Source organism: Geotrypetes seraphini, chromosome 1 (genome assembly GCF_902459505.1).
Source record: "Geotrypetes seraphini chromosome 1, aGeoSer1.1, whole genome shotgun sequence".
NCBI lineage: Eukaryota > Metazoa > Chordata > Amphibia > Gymnophiona > Dermophiidae > Geotrypetes > Geotrypetes seraphini.
The window spans coordinates 492,627,356-492,645,161 of NC_047084.1; the positions used below are offsets into that span (position 1 = coordinate 492,627,356).

At 46.9% G+C, this 17,806-nt stretch overlaps 1 protein-coding gene across 2 annotated transcripts in view; it reads left to right on the forward strand.

Annotated features, from left to right (window-relative positions):
- Positions 1-17,806, forward strand: part of PCSK5 (proprotein convertase subtilisin/kexin type 5) — a 767,735-nt gene that overhangs the window by 730,594 nt on the left and 19,335 nt on the right. For both annotated transcript variants that reach the window (XM_033926861.1, XM_033926868.1), the window contains 3 exons: positions 6,843-7,020; positions 13,257-13,474; positions 13,955-14,055. In XM_033926861.1, coding sequence (XP_033782752.1) covers positions 6,843-7,020; positions 13,257-13,474; positions 13,955-14,055 — 497 coding nt within the window. The remainder of the gene's footprint in view (positions 1-6,842; positions 7,021-13,256; positions 13,475-13,954; positions 14,056-17,806) is intronic.

Here is a 17,806-nt window from a genome sequence, read left to right on the forward strand (position 1 = left end):
GCGCTCTCTGACCAGGGGGCAGTTGCCCTAGTTGCACTCCCCTAAAACTATTCCTGTCATGTGTTACTTCAGTATTCTGTTAGCATGATATTTCTGTGTAGCATTCTGTAATAATTTGGCTTGTTCAGTTTTCTTGATAGTAGAGGGGATATATGTGAAGGGGAGGAGAGACAGGGGTTTTGATGATCCTTGCTCTGAATTATTTGTATTTATAAAATGACAATTCTACAGAATATTGTTTCTTTTTATACTTTAATAAAATACATTCAATATAAAATCATAACTGAGGCTTGTGTGGATGGGATCAGATGATTTGTGGGGACCGAGCTCGCGGAGATGGGGCGGAAACGGGATTTTTAAATTTTAGTCCTAGTAGTTTGCCGGTCCACAAAATAATTATTTTTTTTCTGCCGGTCCACGGGTGTAAAAAGGTTGAAGAACACTGCTCTAAAGCCTGGAGGCTGCTGTTGCCAATCTGCCTGCCTCTGTTCCAGTTCACTATCTCTTTGGTTATGGGGGCAAGGGAGGTCAGCCTCAAGGTGAGTGCCAGAATCAATCTGGTCTGCTCTTCTGCATCCGATCCTATCAGGGACCGGACTAGTGCTGGTGCTGGGTTTGTCACATTCCCCCACCCTTAAAGGATGACCCTCGCTTGTACCCTGAGGAGTCCCTATATTCTCGGGAATATGTGACAGGCTAAATAACTTCAATGGCGTTTCCTATTTTTATTTCTTTTATCAAAAGGGCTTGGACTAGGGCTTGTATCACAGAAGTCATCAGGCCACCGTAACACTGGGACCTTGTTTGACTCACCATCCTCTAAACCCTTTGTACACTCCAACCCCTCTAGACTGAATACTCTGTGGGCTAAGGCTGCTACAGCCTCTGATATTTCTTCCATACCACCCTCCTTTGTCTGTTCCAGTTGAGCCTGTAAGTCACCCAACACCTCTTCCACTCTGTTCAACTGAGATTTATACTGTCCTAGCTGGGTTTCAAATGTTTGGTTTTGCTTTACCCATTTACATGTTTCACCTTCCTTGTCTTTCCATTTTCCTGCCAAACCTTCCATAAGCTTTTTAAGCTCACCCTGCTGTTGCTGATTTCCTACGACCTGCTCTCCCACTTGAGAAAGTTGCTTGGTCAAGTCCTCTAGAGCTTTATTAAAGGACCCTATATTTTGTTGATTTTGTTCTTCCAGTTCCAGCTTTATCTCTTTACCCAGAGCCTCTTTATCTTTTGTCAGAGCCCTTATCTGAGCTTGTAATTCCTCCATATCCTTCCTCCATTCAGCCCCCTCACTGTGTTCCCCCTTGTGTGAGTCTCCAGGAACCGGGAAGGTTGCCGGAGTATGCGTTTCAGAACTCTGTGTTTGGATGTTTTCCGTTACCTTACTTGTCACTTAAGGAGGTATATTATCCTGGTCAGTCAATTGTCCGTGTTTACTAGGGTGTGTGTTCCCCGATGACCCAAAGCCTTTCATACCCCTCTTAGTCTCAGGGAAGTAAACCCATCTCTCCAGTCTTGCCACCCATATACGTTCACACACTATCTGGGCAATGCAATCTCCAGGCTGTACTTGGAATGGTACAGACCCGTGATTTACCAATAGGACCGCTACATTACCCCGAAAATCAGGGTCGATTACTCCTGCTGCTACATCTACCGAAGCTTTCCATGCTAAACCTGAGCGAGGCGCAATCCTTAAATACGAGCCTGGTGGCGGAGACAACTGTAAATCAGTATTAACCAGGGCTCTCCCATTGGCGGGAATCAGTTGTTCCTGTGCGGCATAAAGATCGTATCCTGCAGCCTTCCCATATGCACGTGTAGGGGCCTTTGCTTTTTCAGATAAGGGTACCCATCTGATTGTGGGCTGCCATTCTTTTCCACCATTTCTAGCTCGCCAGTCCCCTGCTCTTCTGGCCCTCCTGGATTGGAACTGATATTGCTTAGACCATGCTCCCAATATCAGTCTACCCTTAATCTGGGTCTCTTCCCCCCTCCTGCATCCGGTAGGGGTCTTATAATCACCCCTAACCTTGGTTCTGAGCCAATCCTGACCCAGGATCAAGGAATGAGGTATATTCTTAGCAATAGCTACCTTTAGCTCAATCATTTCTCCCCCAACTATCTTCACCAGCCCCTCTGTTGTATATGCTTACCAGAGGTACTGATGCATCATCGCCTGCGTGCTCATTACAGGGTGCACCACCCTTCTTCAGAGACCTATTGGTCCCCCTTTTGTTCCTCGCCAGCTCAGGATGATGGCCTTGACCCCCGGTCTGCTATCCACCCTTCCTGCAGCCGCCAACCTCCGGACACTGGAACCGATATCTTTGGAATGTTCAAGCCGCTTCCATTCACCAGCATTTATAATCCTGGTTCTGATGAACCAAACAATAGTAGAGAGTAAAAAAAAAAAAAAAAAATTTTCCACCTTTGTACTCCCCAATCTTCACCTGAAGAGGTAACAGACCGCACTCCTGATACCAAACTGTCACCAACCCTCCGCAGAGTAGGGCTGTCGGGTGACAAACACAGGGATTCTGGCGTGTCCCCTCCAACCAGGGGTACCTTCAGGACTTTTTCAGGTGGCCCTGGGCAATTGCCTGGGCCTAAGAGATGCAAGGTAAGTAAAAAGGTTTCACCATATCACCAGCCAAAACAAGTTCTTTAGGAAAGAATAAGTTGTTTATTCTGACCCACAGGTCAAAAGTATGCAACAGAAAACAAACATCACTTTTGCAGGTCATTCAACAAAAATAGTAGATTTGCAAAAATAAAGCTTTACTGCAAATTCAAAATAAATCAAAACTCCTTAGGCAACCATAGCCACAGCAAACTCTGGTAACAGTTCAGCTTTTCTCTCAGCTCACACATGCAGGCAAAATCACACAGCTGAGACAGATAATCTAATTAGCTTCAAGAACGGGAGTCACAGCAGGATTTCTAAAGTTCCAAAAACCAAACTTAACTATGTCAGTTTGAGCTTCAGGTTCATAAACTTGCTTTTAAATCCATTCCTCAGTTTGAAGCAAGTATTATTCTTACTCTCAAAATACTTATAAAGTTCAAACATATCTTAACTTCTGCAGGCATAGTTTGCACAGCAGAAACAAACCAAACATCAGCAAAAGAAAGAAAGAAACACAAACCACTAATGGTTTCTCAGTTGCTGCATTCTTTCATGCAACTTCCATACTTTCCGTCTGGCTTTCTAACATAGGGCCAGCCAGTTCTATCTCCATGCCTTCCACACGATCTAGAACCTGGTAGTTTGAAGTAGGCAGGATTTCCTCCAAATCCTGCATGGAATAATCCAGCATGTTTTCCTCTGCTGCCCTGTTCCCCAGCTCCTCTCCTGCCTTGGGCTGTGGGAGTGACTCGCCCTCGTCACTTGCTCCTCCCCTCCCTCCTTGACTCAACCTGCTTTTAAACAGATCAGAGCCAATCCCCTTCAGCCTGTAGCGGGGAATGGGTTTTGGCTCTACAGCAGTTTTTCTCTGCCTAGGTTTATCTCCTGCAGCTATCTTCCTCGTGGCTTCTCTAGCTGCTCTAAAGCCTGGAGGCTGCTGTTGCCAATCTGCCTGCCTCTGTTCCAGTTCACTATCTCTTTGGTTATGGGGGCAAGGGAGGTCAGCCTCAAGGTGAGTGCCAGAATCAATCTGGTCTGCTCTTCTGCATCCGATCCTATCAGGGACCGGACTAGTGCTGGTGCTGGGTTTGTCACAATATGTGACACCCGGGGCCCTTTAATTTTTGACACCCCCCCATCTGTATGAAAAACATGATTTTTAGTAACAATCCATACGTCACACAAGAGTGTATCTAAGAAGAGGCAGCAGCATCTTACATACTGCAGTGAGCAGTACAACATCAATACACCCATTGTAAAATTAAACAAGCCAGACTAGTACAGATCAATCCTGCACAGTCAATGCTAACAGAAAACCAGTCAATGCTAACAGAAAACCACCTTCGCCTAGTATAGAATATGTAATCACAAACTAATCCCTCCCTCTTTTACAAAACTGTAGTGCGGTTTTTAGTCACGGTAGTAACAGCCTCATAGAATTCTGAGCATCAGAGTTGTTACCATTATGGCCAGCACTAAAAAATGCTCTATAGTTTTGTAAAAGGGGAGATAAAATAGAAATACATAGCCAAAGGTTAAACTGAACCACCAAGAAGCTGGACTCTGCATACAATGCAACACCACAGAAACAGTGTTGCATGTCCCCTAAAGCAAAAAAAAAAAATTTCTATCTTTGTCTTCTCTGGTTTCTGCTTTCCTCATCTTCTTGTCACTCTCTTCCTTTCATCCACTGTCTGCCCCTTCTATATGGCATCTTCTCTCCTTTTATTCCACTTCCAGAAACTGTATGCCTTCCATCTTTCCCTTCACCCCCATTGGTCTGGCATCCATCTTCTTCCCTTCCCTCCTCCAATGGTCTGGCATCTCTCTCCTCTCCTTCCCTTCCCTATCCCACACCCCCATTGCTTGGCATTTCACTCTCTCTTCTCCCTTCCCCCCACTTCCATCAGCATCTTCCCCCTTTCTTTCCCTCCAACCCAATTCCACCCAGTATCCTTCCCCCTTTGGTCTCTCTCCCCTTTCTCTTCTCCCCACTTCCATCAGCATCTTCTCCCTTAATTTCCCTCCAACCCAATTCCATCCAGTATCCTTCCCTCTTATGTATCTCTCCTCTTTCCCTGCACACCAATTCCATAAGCATCTGCTCCCATTCTCTTCTTCCACCACCCTTCTATACCATTCTTCCCACCACCCTTCCATACCACCCTGCCCCCTTTCTGTCCCTTCACCACCCTTCCAAGCTCCTTTCTCGCTCCCTCCAAACAAATGCAAAATTCCTTGCTTCTGGCTCTGCTCTCTGAGCTCCTTAGCAAAAGGCAGCCCAAAGCAGAAATCGTTAGCAACGCGGTCAACTCTGCTCCAGAAAAAGTCCCTCGATGACTGCGTCTGCCAGTCCATCCCCTTCTAACGTCACTTACTTACTCTGGAAGAAGTAAGTGATGGCAGAAGGGGATGGACCAGCAGACGCAGTCATCGCGGGATCTTCCTGGAGCAGAGCTGGCCATGTTGCCGTTGATGCTGTGGGGGAGGGGGGGGCATTGCCATTGTCGTATGCATTTGAAAAGAAAAATTGCAAGGTGAGTCGTCTTTTTACCCTTCTTCAGCAGGCCTCCCTGACAGTTTCGGGCCCTAGGCATATGCCTAATGGGCCTACCCATTAATCCGGCCCTGAATGTGATCATCGTTAAAGCTGTTAAAACAGGTTTAGCGACGATCACTGGCTTTAGTGCATCTGGACCTGAGTGGAAATTTTGGCATTTATGTGCATATGTGCACATATACATATACCATTATTCTAATCATTTATTTGCATATTCAAAACAGTCTTGCAAATACACCAAGGACCCAGGAAAGCAGCCACTATATTAGTTTGCAGAGTAGATACAAGAACACAAAGACACAGAATACTAATCTTGAGGACACCTTTGCACCTGATCAGTCTAGTGATTAATACTGGGGGAGGGGGAGGGAGGTGGGTGATATAAATAAGTGAGGGCTTGTAAATTATAACATATTTGTAAGAGTTATGGCAGGTTTTCACGTGGTTAATGATCGTTAAGATGTAAGAAAATGGTACAAGAGTAAATTGATAATTTCTATTTTTGACTAAAGTACTTGTCGTTTGGCTTATTGTTTTTCTGATTACACTATGAAACAAAATTTTATATGTTTTTGTTCCTGGGTAATAAGTATTCTTTCTTAATTATCTATGCTATCACTCTCCTCAAATTAACTTCACTGACTCAAGAGACAGAACAATTAATCTCATCTGTCCTTACTAAGGTAGAACAATGGACTATGCAATTTAAATTAAAAATGAATTTGGATAAGACTAAGTTCTTTTTGGCAAGTCTTAATAACAAGATCATGAATACCTCTTTGAGATTAAATGGGTCAGACCACCTACCACCAAAGCCCCACCCCTGCACCAGGTCCCCCCTCCCCCCGAACATCCCTCTTCCCCCCAAAATAGGCAGGAGGGATGCCCACTCCCTCTTGCTACCGGATATCCCTCGAAACCCCACTCCCACCCTCTGAACACCCCCCCATATATCTTTTTAGAGAAGTTGAAGCAGGAGAGACGCTCAGTCCATCCCGCTCGTAGGCCTGCCACTTCAAAATGGTGAGCCTTTCCTGTTCTGGTGCATCATGTGATGCACAAGGAAGGGTCTAAGGACTTGAGGAAGTGGGCATTCCTCCTGCCATTTTCATTGGTGTGGGGATGGGGTGCAGTTTGTAGTGCCAGTTCATCAGGGAAAGCCGTCATTGGTGGGTGGGGGTGCTTATAATTTTTTTTTTTTTTTAATGGGACAAATATTGTGCATGTGTAACATGTACAGCATCTGTGTCCATTATAAAAAAAAAAAAAAAAAAAAAGGTTTCCTGCCCAGAACAGCTGAATGGCAGGAGGCTTTTCCCTACCTCTCAGCTGTTTGGGCTTCCCCTGCCAGCTCTGCGCATGTGTGAAAGTTGCTCTCACAGCAATCATCGGACGGCAGAGTCGGGGATTATGACAAACATCTGTGTGAATCATTTGTATGCAAACTTTTTAGTGCATCAATAGCTCTTTCTGAATCGGCCAAAAAATTAGATCGATGCAGACCCACACGGCCGTACCGATCGTCAGGGTGCATCTAGAACTCAGTCCCAAAGTGAGTGTAAATTTTGCTGGCCTCTTTCTGCTTGCAATGGGAGGAGTAAATGCATGACTTTGCTGAAACAGTCTGTCATGTTTCCTCTACAGATGGAACTTGTTTGGAAACATGCCCTGCTGGATATTTCACAGAAAAGGACGAGAATCGCTGCTCTGCATGTCATAGCACTTGTGAAACTTGCTTGGGGAAACACAACAACCAGTGCCTTTCCTGTAAAGTTAACTGGTATAAACTGGAGCACACATGTTCACAGACCTGTCTAACAGGGTAAGTGCCCAAGGCATACCTGCTTGGAGCAGTTCTTTAAAAACAAACAAAAAAAAAAAAGATTTGTTATGGAAGGAATTCTACGCATTTCACAAATAAATTATTGCATTACAATCTACAATGCGAAGTCTGATTTTCAGGTCCCAATCATTAAAATAGAAGAGAGACATTTAAATCAGGACATTCAGTATGTGCAAGGTATTTTTCAAAACACAGAATGTGGAGTCTTGTGTAAGAAAGACAACAGAAACTCTGCATGAATTTGGTAGCACATACTGTACATTGAGAACCACTATTTAATGTAGAAAAATGAAGGCAGGTAGAGACCATTTGGCTTATCTAATTTACCTGTCCATTCCCTATACTATTCCTTCATCTTCCTTAAAGATCCGATGTACTTGTCCCAAGCTTTCTTGAATTCAGAGAAACTTTTCGTCTCCACAACCTTCACCAGGAAGCCATTCCATACATTCACCACCCTTTCTGTAAAAAGTATTTTCAGAGGTTACCGTATTTTTCAGACCATAAGACGCACCAGTCCATAAGACACACCCATCTGTAGAGGATGAAAAACCAAGAAAAAAAAAATTGGTTCAGAATTTTTTTCTTCTTGGTTTTTCCTCCTCTACACATAGGTGCGTCTGGTGCTGCAAAGCCTGAAACAGCCTGACTGCAGCCAATCACAGAGTGGTGCGGAACCAGGCAGGAAGCGCAAAGGTCGCGCTCCTTCATTGTGCATCGTGTCGCTCTACAGAGAGGCAGCCGTCCAGCAGGAAACTGCGCTGGACCACTGCTTCTTAAAGGTACGGGGGGGGGGGGGGGGAGCGCGCGGTATATTCAGTCCATAAGATGCACCCCCTTTTCCACCCCCTTTTTGGGGGTGGAAAAAGTGTGTCTTATGGTCCGAAAAATATGGTACTTCTTAGTCTGTCCCCTTTCCTCTTCATCCTATGCCCCCTCATTCCAAAGCTTCCTTTCAATTGAAAGAGCCTCACCGTATGCACATTTTTGCCATGTAAGTATTTAAATGTCTCTCTCTTATCTCCCCTCTCCTGCTTTTCCTCCAAAGTATACATATTGAGATCTTTAAGTCTGTCCCCCATATGCTTTATGACAAAGACCACCAACCATTTTAGTTGCCTTCCTCTGGACTGACTTCATCCTGTTTATATTTTTTCGAAGGTGCGGTCTCCAGAATTGCACATAATAACATATGAAAAGCTTTACTAGGTCAGACCAATGGTCCATCTAGCCAAGTATCATGTCTTCACAGTGGCCAATGCAGGTTACAAGTACTTGGCAAAACCCCAGATGATTGCAAAATTTAATGTTCCCAATCCAGGTCAAGCAGTGGCTTCCCCCATGCCTGTCTCAATAGCAGAATATAAACTTTTCCTCCAGGAACTTGTACAAACCTTTTTTTAAAACCAGCTATATTAACTGCTCTTACCACATCCTCTGGCAATGTGTTACAGAGCTTAATTATTCTCTGAGTGAAAAAAAAAAAATATTTCCTCCTATTGGTTTTAAAAGTATCTATCTCCCTGTAACTTCATAGTGTCCCCTAGTCTTTGCAATTTTTGATGGAGTAAAAAAATGATCCACTTTACTTGTTCTACACTACTCAGGATTTTGCAGATTTCAATTATATTTCCCCTCAGCTGTCTCTTTTCCAAGCTGAAGAGTCCTAACCTCTTTAGTCTTCCCTCTTATGAGAGGAGTTCCATCCCCTTTATCATCTTGATTGCTCTTCTTTGAATCTTTTCTAGTTCTGCTCTATCTTTTTTTAGTTAAGGCGACCAGAATTGAATGCAATACTCATGGTGAGGTCGCACCACAGAGTGATATAGAGGCATTATAACATTCTTAGTCTTGTTTACCATTCCTTTTCAAATAATTCCTAGCATCTTGTTTGCTTTTTTGGGCTGCAGCCGCACAATATTCTAAATGAGGTCTCACCAAATTCTTTTACAGAGGCATCACTGCTTCCTTTTTTCCTACTGGTCATTCCTCTCCATAAGCACTCAAGCATCCTTCTGACTTTTGCTATCACCTTTTCAATCTGTTTGCCCACCCTAAGATTATCACATGCTATCACACCCAAGTCCTGTTCCTCCTTTGTGCACAAAAGTTCTTTATCTCCCTAAACTGTACCTTCCCTTAGGTTTTTGCAGCCCAAACCTAAGGTGACCATATGTCCCGTTTTCAACAGGACCATCCTGTTATTGGACCGACTGTCCCGTTGTCCCGACCCACTGCTTCGGGATGCTGAAATGTCCTGTTTTCAGGGACAGCGTCCAGAAGCTGTGCGCAGGGACAACGGGGCAGGCGATTGCTTCCCCTCCCTCTAGCACTGATTTAAACCCCCATCTGCCCACCGCCGCCGCACCTTCTTCTTCCACCCAGAAGCCTTCTTCCCGCTGTAAATTCTGATGTCGGAGAAGAAATTCTGGGCCAGAAAAGCAGCGATTGGCTGGCCCGGAACTTCCTCTCCAACGTCAGAATTGACGTCAGGAAGAAGGCTTCTGGGTGGCAAGAAGAAGGTGCAGTGGCGGCGGGCAGACAGGGGTTTGAATCGGCACTGGAGGGAGGGAAGGAGGGAGGCTGGCAGGCAGCAGTGGCAGACAGGGGGGGGGGTTTGAATCGGGCGCTGGAGGGAGGCAGGCTTTGGAACGGGAGGGAGGGAGGTGGTCAGCCAGGCTTTGGCACGGCAGGGAGGGAGGGAGGTAGGCAGGCAGGCTGGATGGCTTCGGGAGAGGGGGTGGCACAAAGGCTGGAAGGCAGTGAGGGGGGACATAGGAAGGAGGCACTGAGGACACTAAGGATATAGGAAGGGGCACAGGGGGCACTAAGGACACAGGAAGGAGGCACTGAGGGCACTAAGGACTTAGGAAGGAGGCACTGGGGGCACTAAGGACATGGGAAGGGGGCACTAAGGACACAGGAAGGGGCACTAAGGACATATGAAGGAGGCACTGGGGGCACTAAGGACATTGGAAGGAGACTCTGGGGGCACTAAGGACATGGGAAGGAAGGAGGGAGGGAATAGAAAGAGACAATTGTTGGGCCTGAGTGCAGAAAGAAAGAGATGAAAGAAAATTTCTGCAGTGAACACTCTAGTTGCAGGTGGGGAAGGAGCAGCATTCCATAGTGACAGGCTGGCCAATTTAAAGATTTATGGCCCAACAAAACAAGGGTTCATGGATCAGTGTTCTAGTTAGTTTGAAGCTTAGCCGTTTTAACTTACTGTACCTTTTCAGATCGAATCTTTCTCTAGGGATAGATAATGGATGTCTCAGTAGTAGGATTAAAGGGTAGGACAAGTAGGCACATGCCTTGGGCCCAAAGAGTTCAGGGGGGCCTGGAATGCTGCCTCTTGAATGACATCAGTGTACTTGCCTCCGGGCCCAGCTCCAGGCATCCAAGTTCTGCCTCCTACTGCCTTCTTCATTATTCAGTGCAGCTGAACTCACAGACTTCAAAAGGCCAAGAGCAGCAGTTCCTACACGATGCCTAAGGCTGACCCGGAAGCCTTTCCTTTGATGCTGGGATTGTGCATCAGAGGGAAGGCATCTGGGTTTGATCTAGAGAGTTGCACGGGGACAGAAATCCCACCCATCCCCGCCCGTCCCCGCCAGGATCCTGTCCGTCCCCACCTGTCCCCATCAGGATCCTCTTCGTCCCCACCCATCCCCGCAAGGAATTGCCTCCATCCCCGCCCATCCCCATAAAAAGCAGCAATTACTTCTGACAGGATCATCAATTCCACAGTTTCTTTTGTGTTTGCACTGCTGTTTTTCTTGTGGAATCTCTTTGGTGGAATCCTTTTTTTGTTTTCTGTTCAGGTAATTAACTTATAAACCCCCTCTTTTACTAAGGCTGACGTGTCCATTATATTATAAGGACGAATCCTGCTTCCAAAACCTTCCATCCCCATGGGAGTCCCGTTGGCTAGAGGGGGGTCCCTGTGGGAGTCCCGTGGGCCAGAGGGGGGTCCCCGTGGGAGTCCCATGGGTTAGGGGGGATACCCGTGGGAACCCCGCGGGACCCGCGGGATTCCCGTGATCCCCATTCCCGTGCAGACCTCTAGTTTGATCCACTGCCAGTGGCCTTTTGAAAACTGTGAGTTCAGTTGCATTGAATAATGAAGAAGGAAGGAGAAGGTGCTATTTGGACTTCTACCTGGAGGTACTCTCTCACAGGAGGGGGGACATAGGTAGGGTTACCAGACGTCTGGATTTCCCCGGACATGTCCTCCTTTGAGGATGTCCAGGGGTCCATACGGCTTTTCGTAACCCGGCATTTTGTCCGGGTTTCGAAAAAGCCTCCTTACATCGTGTCGGGTAGGGAGGAAGTCCGCGCATGTGTGGATGCCATGTGATGATGTAATGCACACATGCATGCGTGCACATGACATCATCGTATGGCATCCACACATGCACGGACTTCCTCCCTGTCCAACAAGAACAGGCAGTGGGGGGGCGGGGCTAGGGCAGGACTGGGGGTGGGATTAGGGCATTACAGGGCAGGGATGGGCGGAACTGGGCGGGCCTGAGGGCAGGTCTAGGGGGTTTGGATTTTCAGATTGGAAAATCTGGCAATCCTAGACATAGGGGTGCAGAGGCAGGGAGGGGGCAGGGCCATAGAGATGTGGGTCCAGGTGGCCCAGTGTACTTGGGTGCCTACGGCTCACAGAAGAATTAATTCTGCCCTGCTCAGTAGCTCTAAAGGTGTCAGATACAGAGTAGACTGAGCGGTGAACTCTGCAGTGGGGAAGTGATGGACTCATTGTTGTAAAAAATTGCATCCAGACAAGTATCCTACAGTCTGATAGTGGTAGCATTTGTCCGCAAGACTGATGCTTCACAATATTGGTTTGTTGGCATTATGCAGAACAGTTGCCTGCAAACTGAAGTTTCAGTGTCAGCATATCACCAGCGTTGTGGTAATTTGCCGTTCTAGAAAATAACTCTTGCCCAGGCTCTGCTCACCCATTATGGAATTGGAGAAATAACCTTTCTATATTTATGAAGCAGTTTCTTTTATAGTTTCTGAGAACCTGAGCTTATTGTTCAGAATCTGGAGAGTAAAAGTGAACATCTTTAGCATGTATAGCGTGCTAATCATTAGCGTGCACTAACACAATTAGCACACGCTAATGTGGTAGCGCCCTTTGATGAATTCCCCTCTTAGAGTCCAAACTATCCTAAGGTTAGTAGATGTCTCAAATTTTAGGGGATTGTCTCTGTATTTGTATACAAATCCCCAGCTGTCCACGCAGACCAAACAGGAATTTCTGGAAATGCAATATGAGCTCTATCTCTCCTCTCACCTTTTCTCTTCAATTCTCACTCTCTGTGCTGGCTTGTAGGATGTCCTCCCATTGGTATGAGAGTCAGCAAACAGCACATACCAGCCTTCTCTTCTGTCAATTTATTTCAAACATTCTCCCTACCCCAGTGGCCTTGTCTTGCTGCTGCAGTCTGATGATTCTCTCTCTTCTCCCCCCTGTGATCTGGGTAATATCGCACCTCCCTTCTTGTGCTGCCACCATCTCCTGCTGGGGTTTGAGAAGGATGGAAAGAAGAGAAAAAAGGTAGTGCTGAGGCAGTCTGAATTTTCAGTGGCACTACTTGATAGTGATGTGGACAATTCACAGATAAGGGATCTATTTATGTAGTGGCATCTGCTATACAGATAAACCTTTCCAATATAGAGTAGACCAACAATCGAAACTGAGAAAAGAACTTGGAGTTGGGGGTGGGAGGTTCTTCCCAGTGGCATAGTAAGAGGGGCAGGGGAATTGGACTTCTTTGGGCACCGTCTTGGTGAGGGTGTCTGTACCTCTTCACCTCCCAAGCCATGCTCACGCACTCCCTTCCCCACCCCTGTTCCTCTTTAAATCTTTGCCAGGGCGAGTAACTAATCTGGCCTGCTGCTCGCACCAGCCTGGCTCCCTTTGAAATCACTTCCAGGTCGCGGGGCCAGGAAGCGACCTCAGAGGGAAAGCCAACACTGGAGGAAGCAGCAGGCCAGAGAAGCTGCTCATGCTGGTGAAAATTTAAAGAGGTACGGGGTGAGAAGGGATGGCGCAAGTGTGGCATGTGGGGCATGGAAGGAGCAGGGGGATGGAGAGGAGGGCATGGGGGGGGCGCCTCCTACTCTCGCTACACCACTGGTTCTTCCATCTAAAGTATCTCCTTATTTAGATTATTGAAATATTATCCTTGTCTTAGATTTTATGCTGATAACTCCAGTGGACGTTGTGAGAGGTGCCACAAGAGCTGCAGGGACTGCCTGGGCCCTCTGTCAACAGACTGTCTATCCTGCCACAGGGATTTCTTCTTGATGAGCTCCAGGAGGGAGTGCATTCACACGTGTCCAGAACACTATTTCCAGGACGAGATCTACAAGACATGCAAGAGGTGCCATCCCACCTGTAACTCCTGCAATGGTGAGAATCTGAATAACAGCTACAATGTGGGTAACAGAGCTTCAGGGTAGAATGAAAATGGAAAAGACAATTTTCAAAGTAATTTATGCAGGCGTGCAACATATTGTATACATTATTCAGCTGCATGAAAAATCATCACCTTCAATGAGGATAAACAGGAGGCATTATAACTATATTCTTAGCTGAATTAAGAGGCGATATTCCTGGAGGCTTATTTAGAGTCAGGGGATAAAATAATAGGTATTTTCAAATCATTGTGCATACTTCCAGCAAAAATCTGCCCAAGTGAATAACAAGCGCAAGTGATCGTATGTATTTTGTCCCTATGGTAGATATCAAAGTAAGAGTTTCCATTGAAGAGCTTGTAGAAAGAGCTCCAGCATAACGTACACGCAGTCTCTGACCCAGTTCTAACAGTTTGAAAATTGCTTCCCATATGCACACTTTCTAAGACATGCATGCATATTCTTTTTCTTTAAGGGAAAGGAGCAACTTCCTGCACATCCTGTGTGTGGAGTTACCATCTAAGTGGTGGAATCTGCAATTCTGATTGCCTGATAGGTGACTACAAAGTCCAAGAGGTAAATGCCTCAACAATATCATTTCAATGCATGGGTGTACAAAAAGACACTGAAAAACTGGTGTGACTTTGGACAGTCAGGGGCTATCTCCTGCCCTGCTTTTGGAAGTTCCACTGTTGCCAGTGCATGATATATATATAACGTGATCATTATTTTTTTCCTCAAAACAGGACATCTACTAATTTTTAGGTAATAACATTGTAGATATGTCTTTCTTTCTTTCTCTCTCCCTGCTCCCCCCTTCCTGTCTTTCTTTCTTTCTCTCTCCCTGCCCCCCTTTCTTTCTTTCTCTCTGCCCTCCCCCCCCCCCCCCACTGCTACCGATTTCTCCAAGCCACCACTGCTGATTTCTTCCTGCTTCCCTGAAGTCGACGCAGCAACAGGCCAGGTGCGTGCAGCGACTTTACAAGCAGAGAGTCCACAAGCTTTCCCCCCGAAGTCAATTCTGACGTTGTAGAGGAAGTTCCGGGCCAGCCAGGCAACAATTGGCTGACCTGGAACTTCCTCTCTGATGTCAGAATTGATGTCCGGGGAGGGGGTGAAAGCTTGTGGGTCCACCCCTTGTAAAGTTGCATAAGTTGTCCCCAAGCACGCCCACCACTTGTAAAATTGCATCCATTTGTCCCCAAACACAGTACCTTTTTTTTATTTTTAATTGTTACAATGGGTTGGTCTCTTTCTGAAAATGAGACATTTCGGCGTCCCAAAGCTGTGCTTGGGGACAACAGGATAGGCTACTTAAAAACGGGATGATCCCTTTAAAAATGAGACGTATGGTCACGTTAGATATACATTATATTATATGGGCCTGGATATGAATTATTAACTGGTTAAGCTAAGCCGATCACTTTATGGATGGGCCTACTCTCTCCTGTGCAGTGTAGACTAAGAGGGGATCACAGAGATGCCAAGTGTTACTCATTAGGAGTGTCGCACTCATTTGAAAGCTTTCTAACTCTCACATTCTTTGAATCCTATTTCTCACTCATCAGAGCTGCAGTTAGGATTACCAGACGTTCGGATTTACCCGAACATGTCCTCTTTTTAGAGGACTGTCCAGGCATCCGGATGGCTTTTCAAAACCCGGCACTTTATCTGGGTTTTGAAAAGCTTTGCGCTCGGGGCCAAGTCTGGAGGGCACCTGCACATGCATGGATGCAACAGGGTGACATCACATGCGTGCGACATCACTGTGTTGCAACTGCACATGCACAGAAGCCCTCCAGATCCGGCCCAAAGAAATGAGGTTTGTGTGGGGCCAGGGTTGGAGGATGGAATGAGACAGGGTTGTAGGCGGGATAGGGCGGGGCTGGAGGCAGAATGGGGCGGGGCCACATGTCCACTTTATGCCCAGCAAAAATCTGGTAACCCTAGCTTCAATACCAGAACAGAAACCTTGATCACTGCTTTCATGAGAGGTAAGCCATAGAGAAATACACTAAGTGGTCCAGCCAGTAAGAAGAAACTTGAGCATACTTTCTTCCCTACTGCTTCCCCTTGTCCTGTCATTTTCTCCTTTCCTGCAAGCACATGTGCTCTGAGACCAACGCACATACTTTTAATTACAGGGTAGAAGACCATTTTCAGCTCAAAAAATTTACCCAACCTGCTCCCCACTTTGTCTGTATTCCTTTATAGGCTCCAAAGAAAATCCAGTATTATTTAATGTTGCCTTGATTCATTTGCAAAGCAATACTGTTATTAAATCATTCTAGATTTACACCCAGGGCGCACTGTCTGAAAATTTGTCACTCTTAGGTCTTCAATCTCACTCCTTGGTGTGGTAAATCTCACTCTTTGGGATGATTTACCCTTGGCATCTCTGGGATCACTGTGGGCAAATGGATTGTTTTATTAAATGTATATATGTTGATGTTAGTTTGAGGAATAGCACTACCTGCAATGTATAAATCAGTATTGTATAATATTTGATGAAATATACTTAGAACATTAAGGAAGAACTAGAATCTTATTTTACAGAACAGAGCAAGTTTATTTACAATACTATACAGGTAGGCCCTGAATCTATAAACATCACCTAACCGCACCTAACTTTTAGGCGCTGATCCGTGTGGTTGTCAATGAACTGCTAGTTGTCCTTTATATAATCACGCCTAGCATCGCCTAAATTGACTTAGGCATCGCTAGGCATCCTAGAGGTAGGCGCTGGTATATTAGGCCTAATTTACCAGTGCTTATCTTCCATGCCTAATGATACTTAAGTTTACCACACCGATTCTCCACCTGTACCATGGCCAATTTTCAGTTTGGCATCGGAGGACTCCTCAAATTAGGTGTCACTAGGCATCATGTGGATATCCATTTGTAACTCTAACAAAATATCCCCCCATTTTACAAAACCGCAATAGTGGATTTTAGCGCAGGCCAGCGCACAGAATACTCTGCGTTGCTCCTGACACTCATAAGAGCTCTATGAGCGTCGGGAGCTGTGCAGAGTATTCAATGCGTTGGCCTGCGCTAAAAACCAATATCACTGTTTTGTAAAAAGGGGGGTGGGGGGTGGATAATTAATTGTTTTTTAATGTTATGGTCCGGACTAACTTTCTGGCAGTCAAATCCCCCTTCCTCATCTCAGGACAAGAAACCGCAGCAATAGTATACCGTACTGACCTGAGGAAGAAGATTTTGGCTAAAAAAAAAAAAAGTTATTATCATATTTTAAAAAATGTATTCCCCCTCCCCTTTTATAAAGCCACATTAGGCTTTTTTATTGCCAGCCATGGTGGTATTACCGTATTTTCGCGGATATAACGCGCACCATTGTAAAACGCGCACAGGGGTATAGCGCGCAGAAATCACGATGATATGTACAAAAACTTTTCTATACCGCGCTCAGGCATATAACGCGCATGCTGCCCGACTCTCCTCTGGCCACCCCGACTCTCCTTTCGCTCTCCCCTGGCCACCCCGACTCTCCTTTCGCTCTCCCCGACTCTCCTCTGGCCACCCCGACTCTCCTTTCGCTCTCCCCGACTCTCCTCTGGCCACCCCGACTCTCCTTTCGCCCTCCCCGACTCTCATCTGGTTGCCCCGACTCACCCTGACTTTCGGTGCACTGCCCCGACTCTCCTCTGGTTGCCCCGACTCACCGTTCACCCGCCCTGACTTTCGGTGCACTGCCCCGCCTCTCCGTGCCTGTCCCCCTTGAAGTCCTGTCCCCCCTTGAAGGTCTGCCTGTCCCCCCTTGAAGTCCTGCCTGTCCCCCCTTGAAGTCCTGTCCCCATCCTGAAAGCCTGATGCCCCCCCTCGACGTCCGATTCTTCTCCCCCCTCGGCAGGACCACTCGCACCCCCACCCCGAAGGACCGCCGACTCCCCGACAATATTGGGCCAGGAGGGAGCCCAAATCCTCCTGGCCACGGCGACCCCCTAACCCCACCCCGCACTACATTACGGGCAGGAGGGATCCCAGATCCTCCTGCCCTCGACGCAAACCCCCTCCCCCCAACGACCGCCCCCCCCAAGAACCTCCGCCCGTCCCCCAGCCGACCCGCGACCCCCCTGGCCGACCCCCACGACACCCCCACCCGCCTTCCCCGTACTTTGTGTAGTTGGGCCAGAAGGGAGCCCAAACCCTCCTGGCCACGGCGACCCCCTAACCCCACCCCGCACTACATTACGGGCAGGAGGGATCCCAGGCCCTCCTGCCCTCGACGCAAACCCCCCTCCCTCCAACGACCGCCCCCCCCCAAGAACCTCCGACCGACCCGCGACCCCCCTGGCCGACCCCC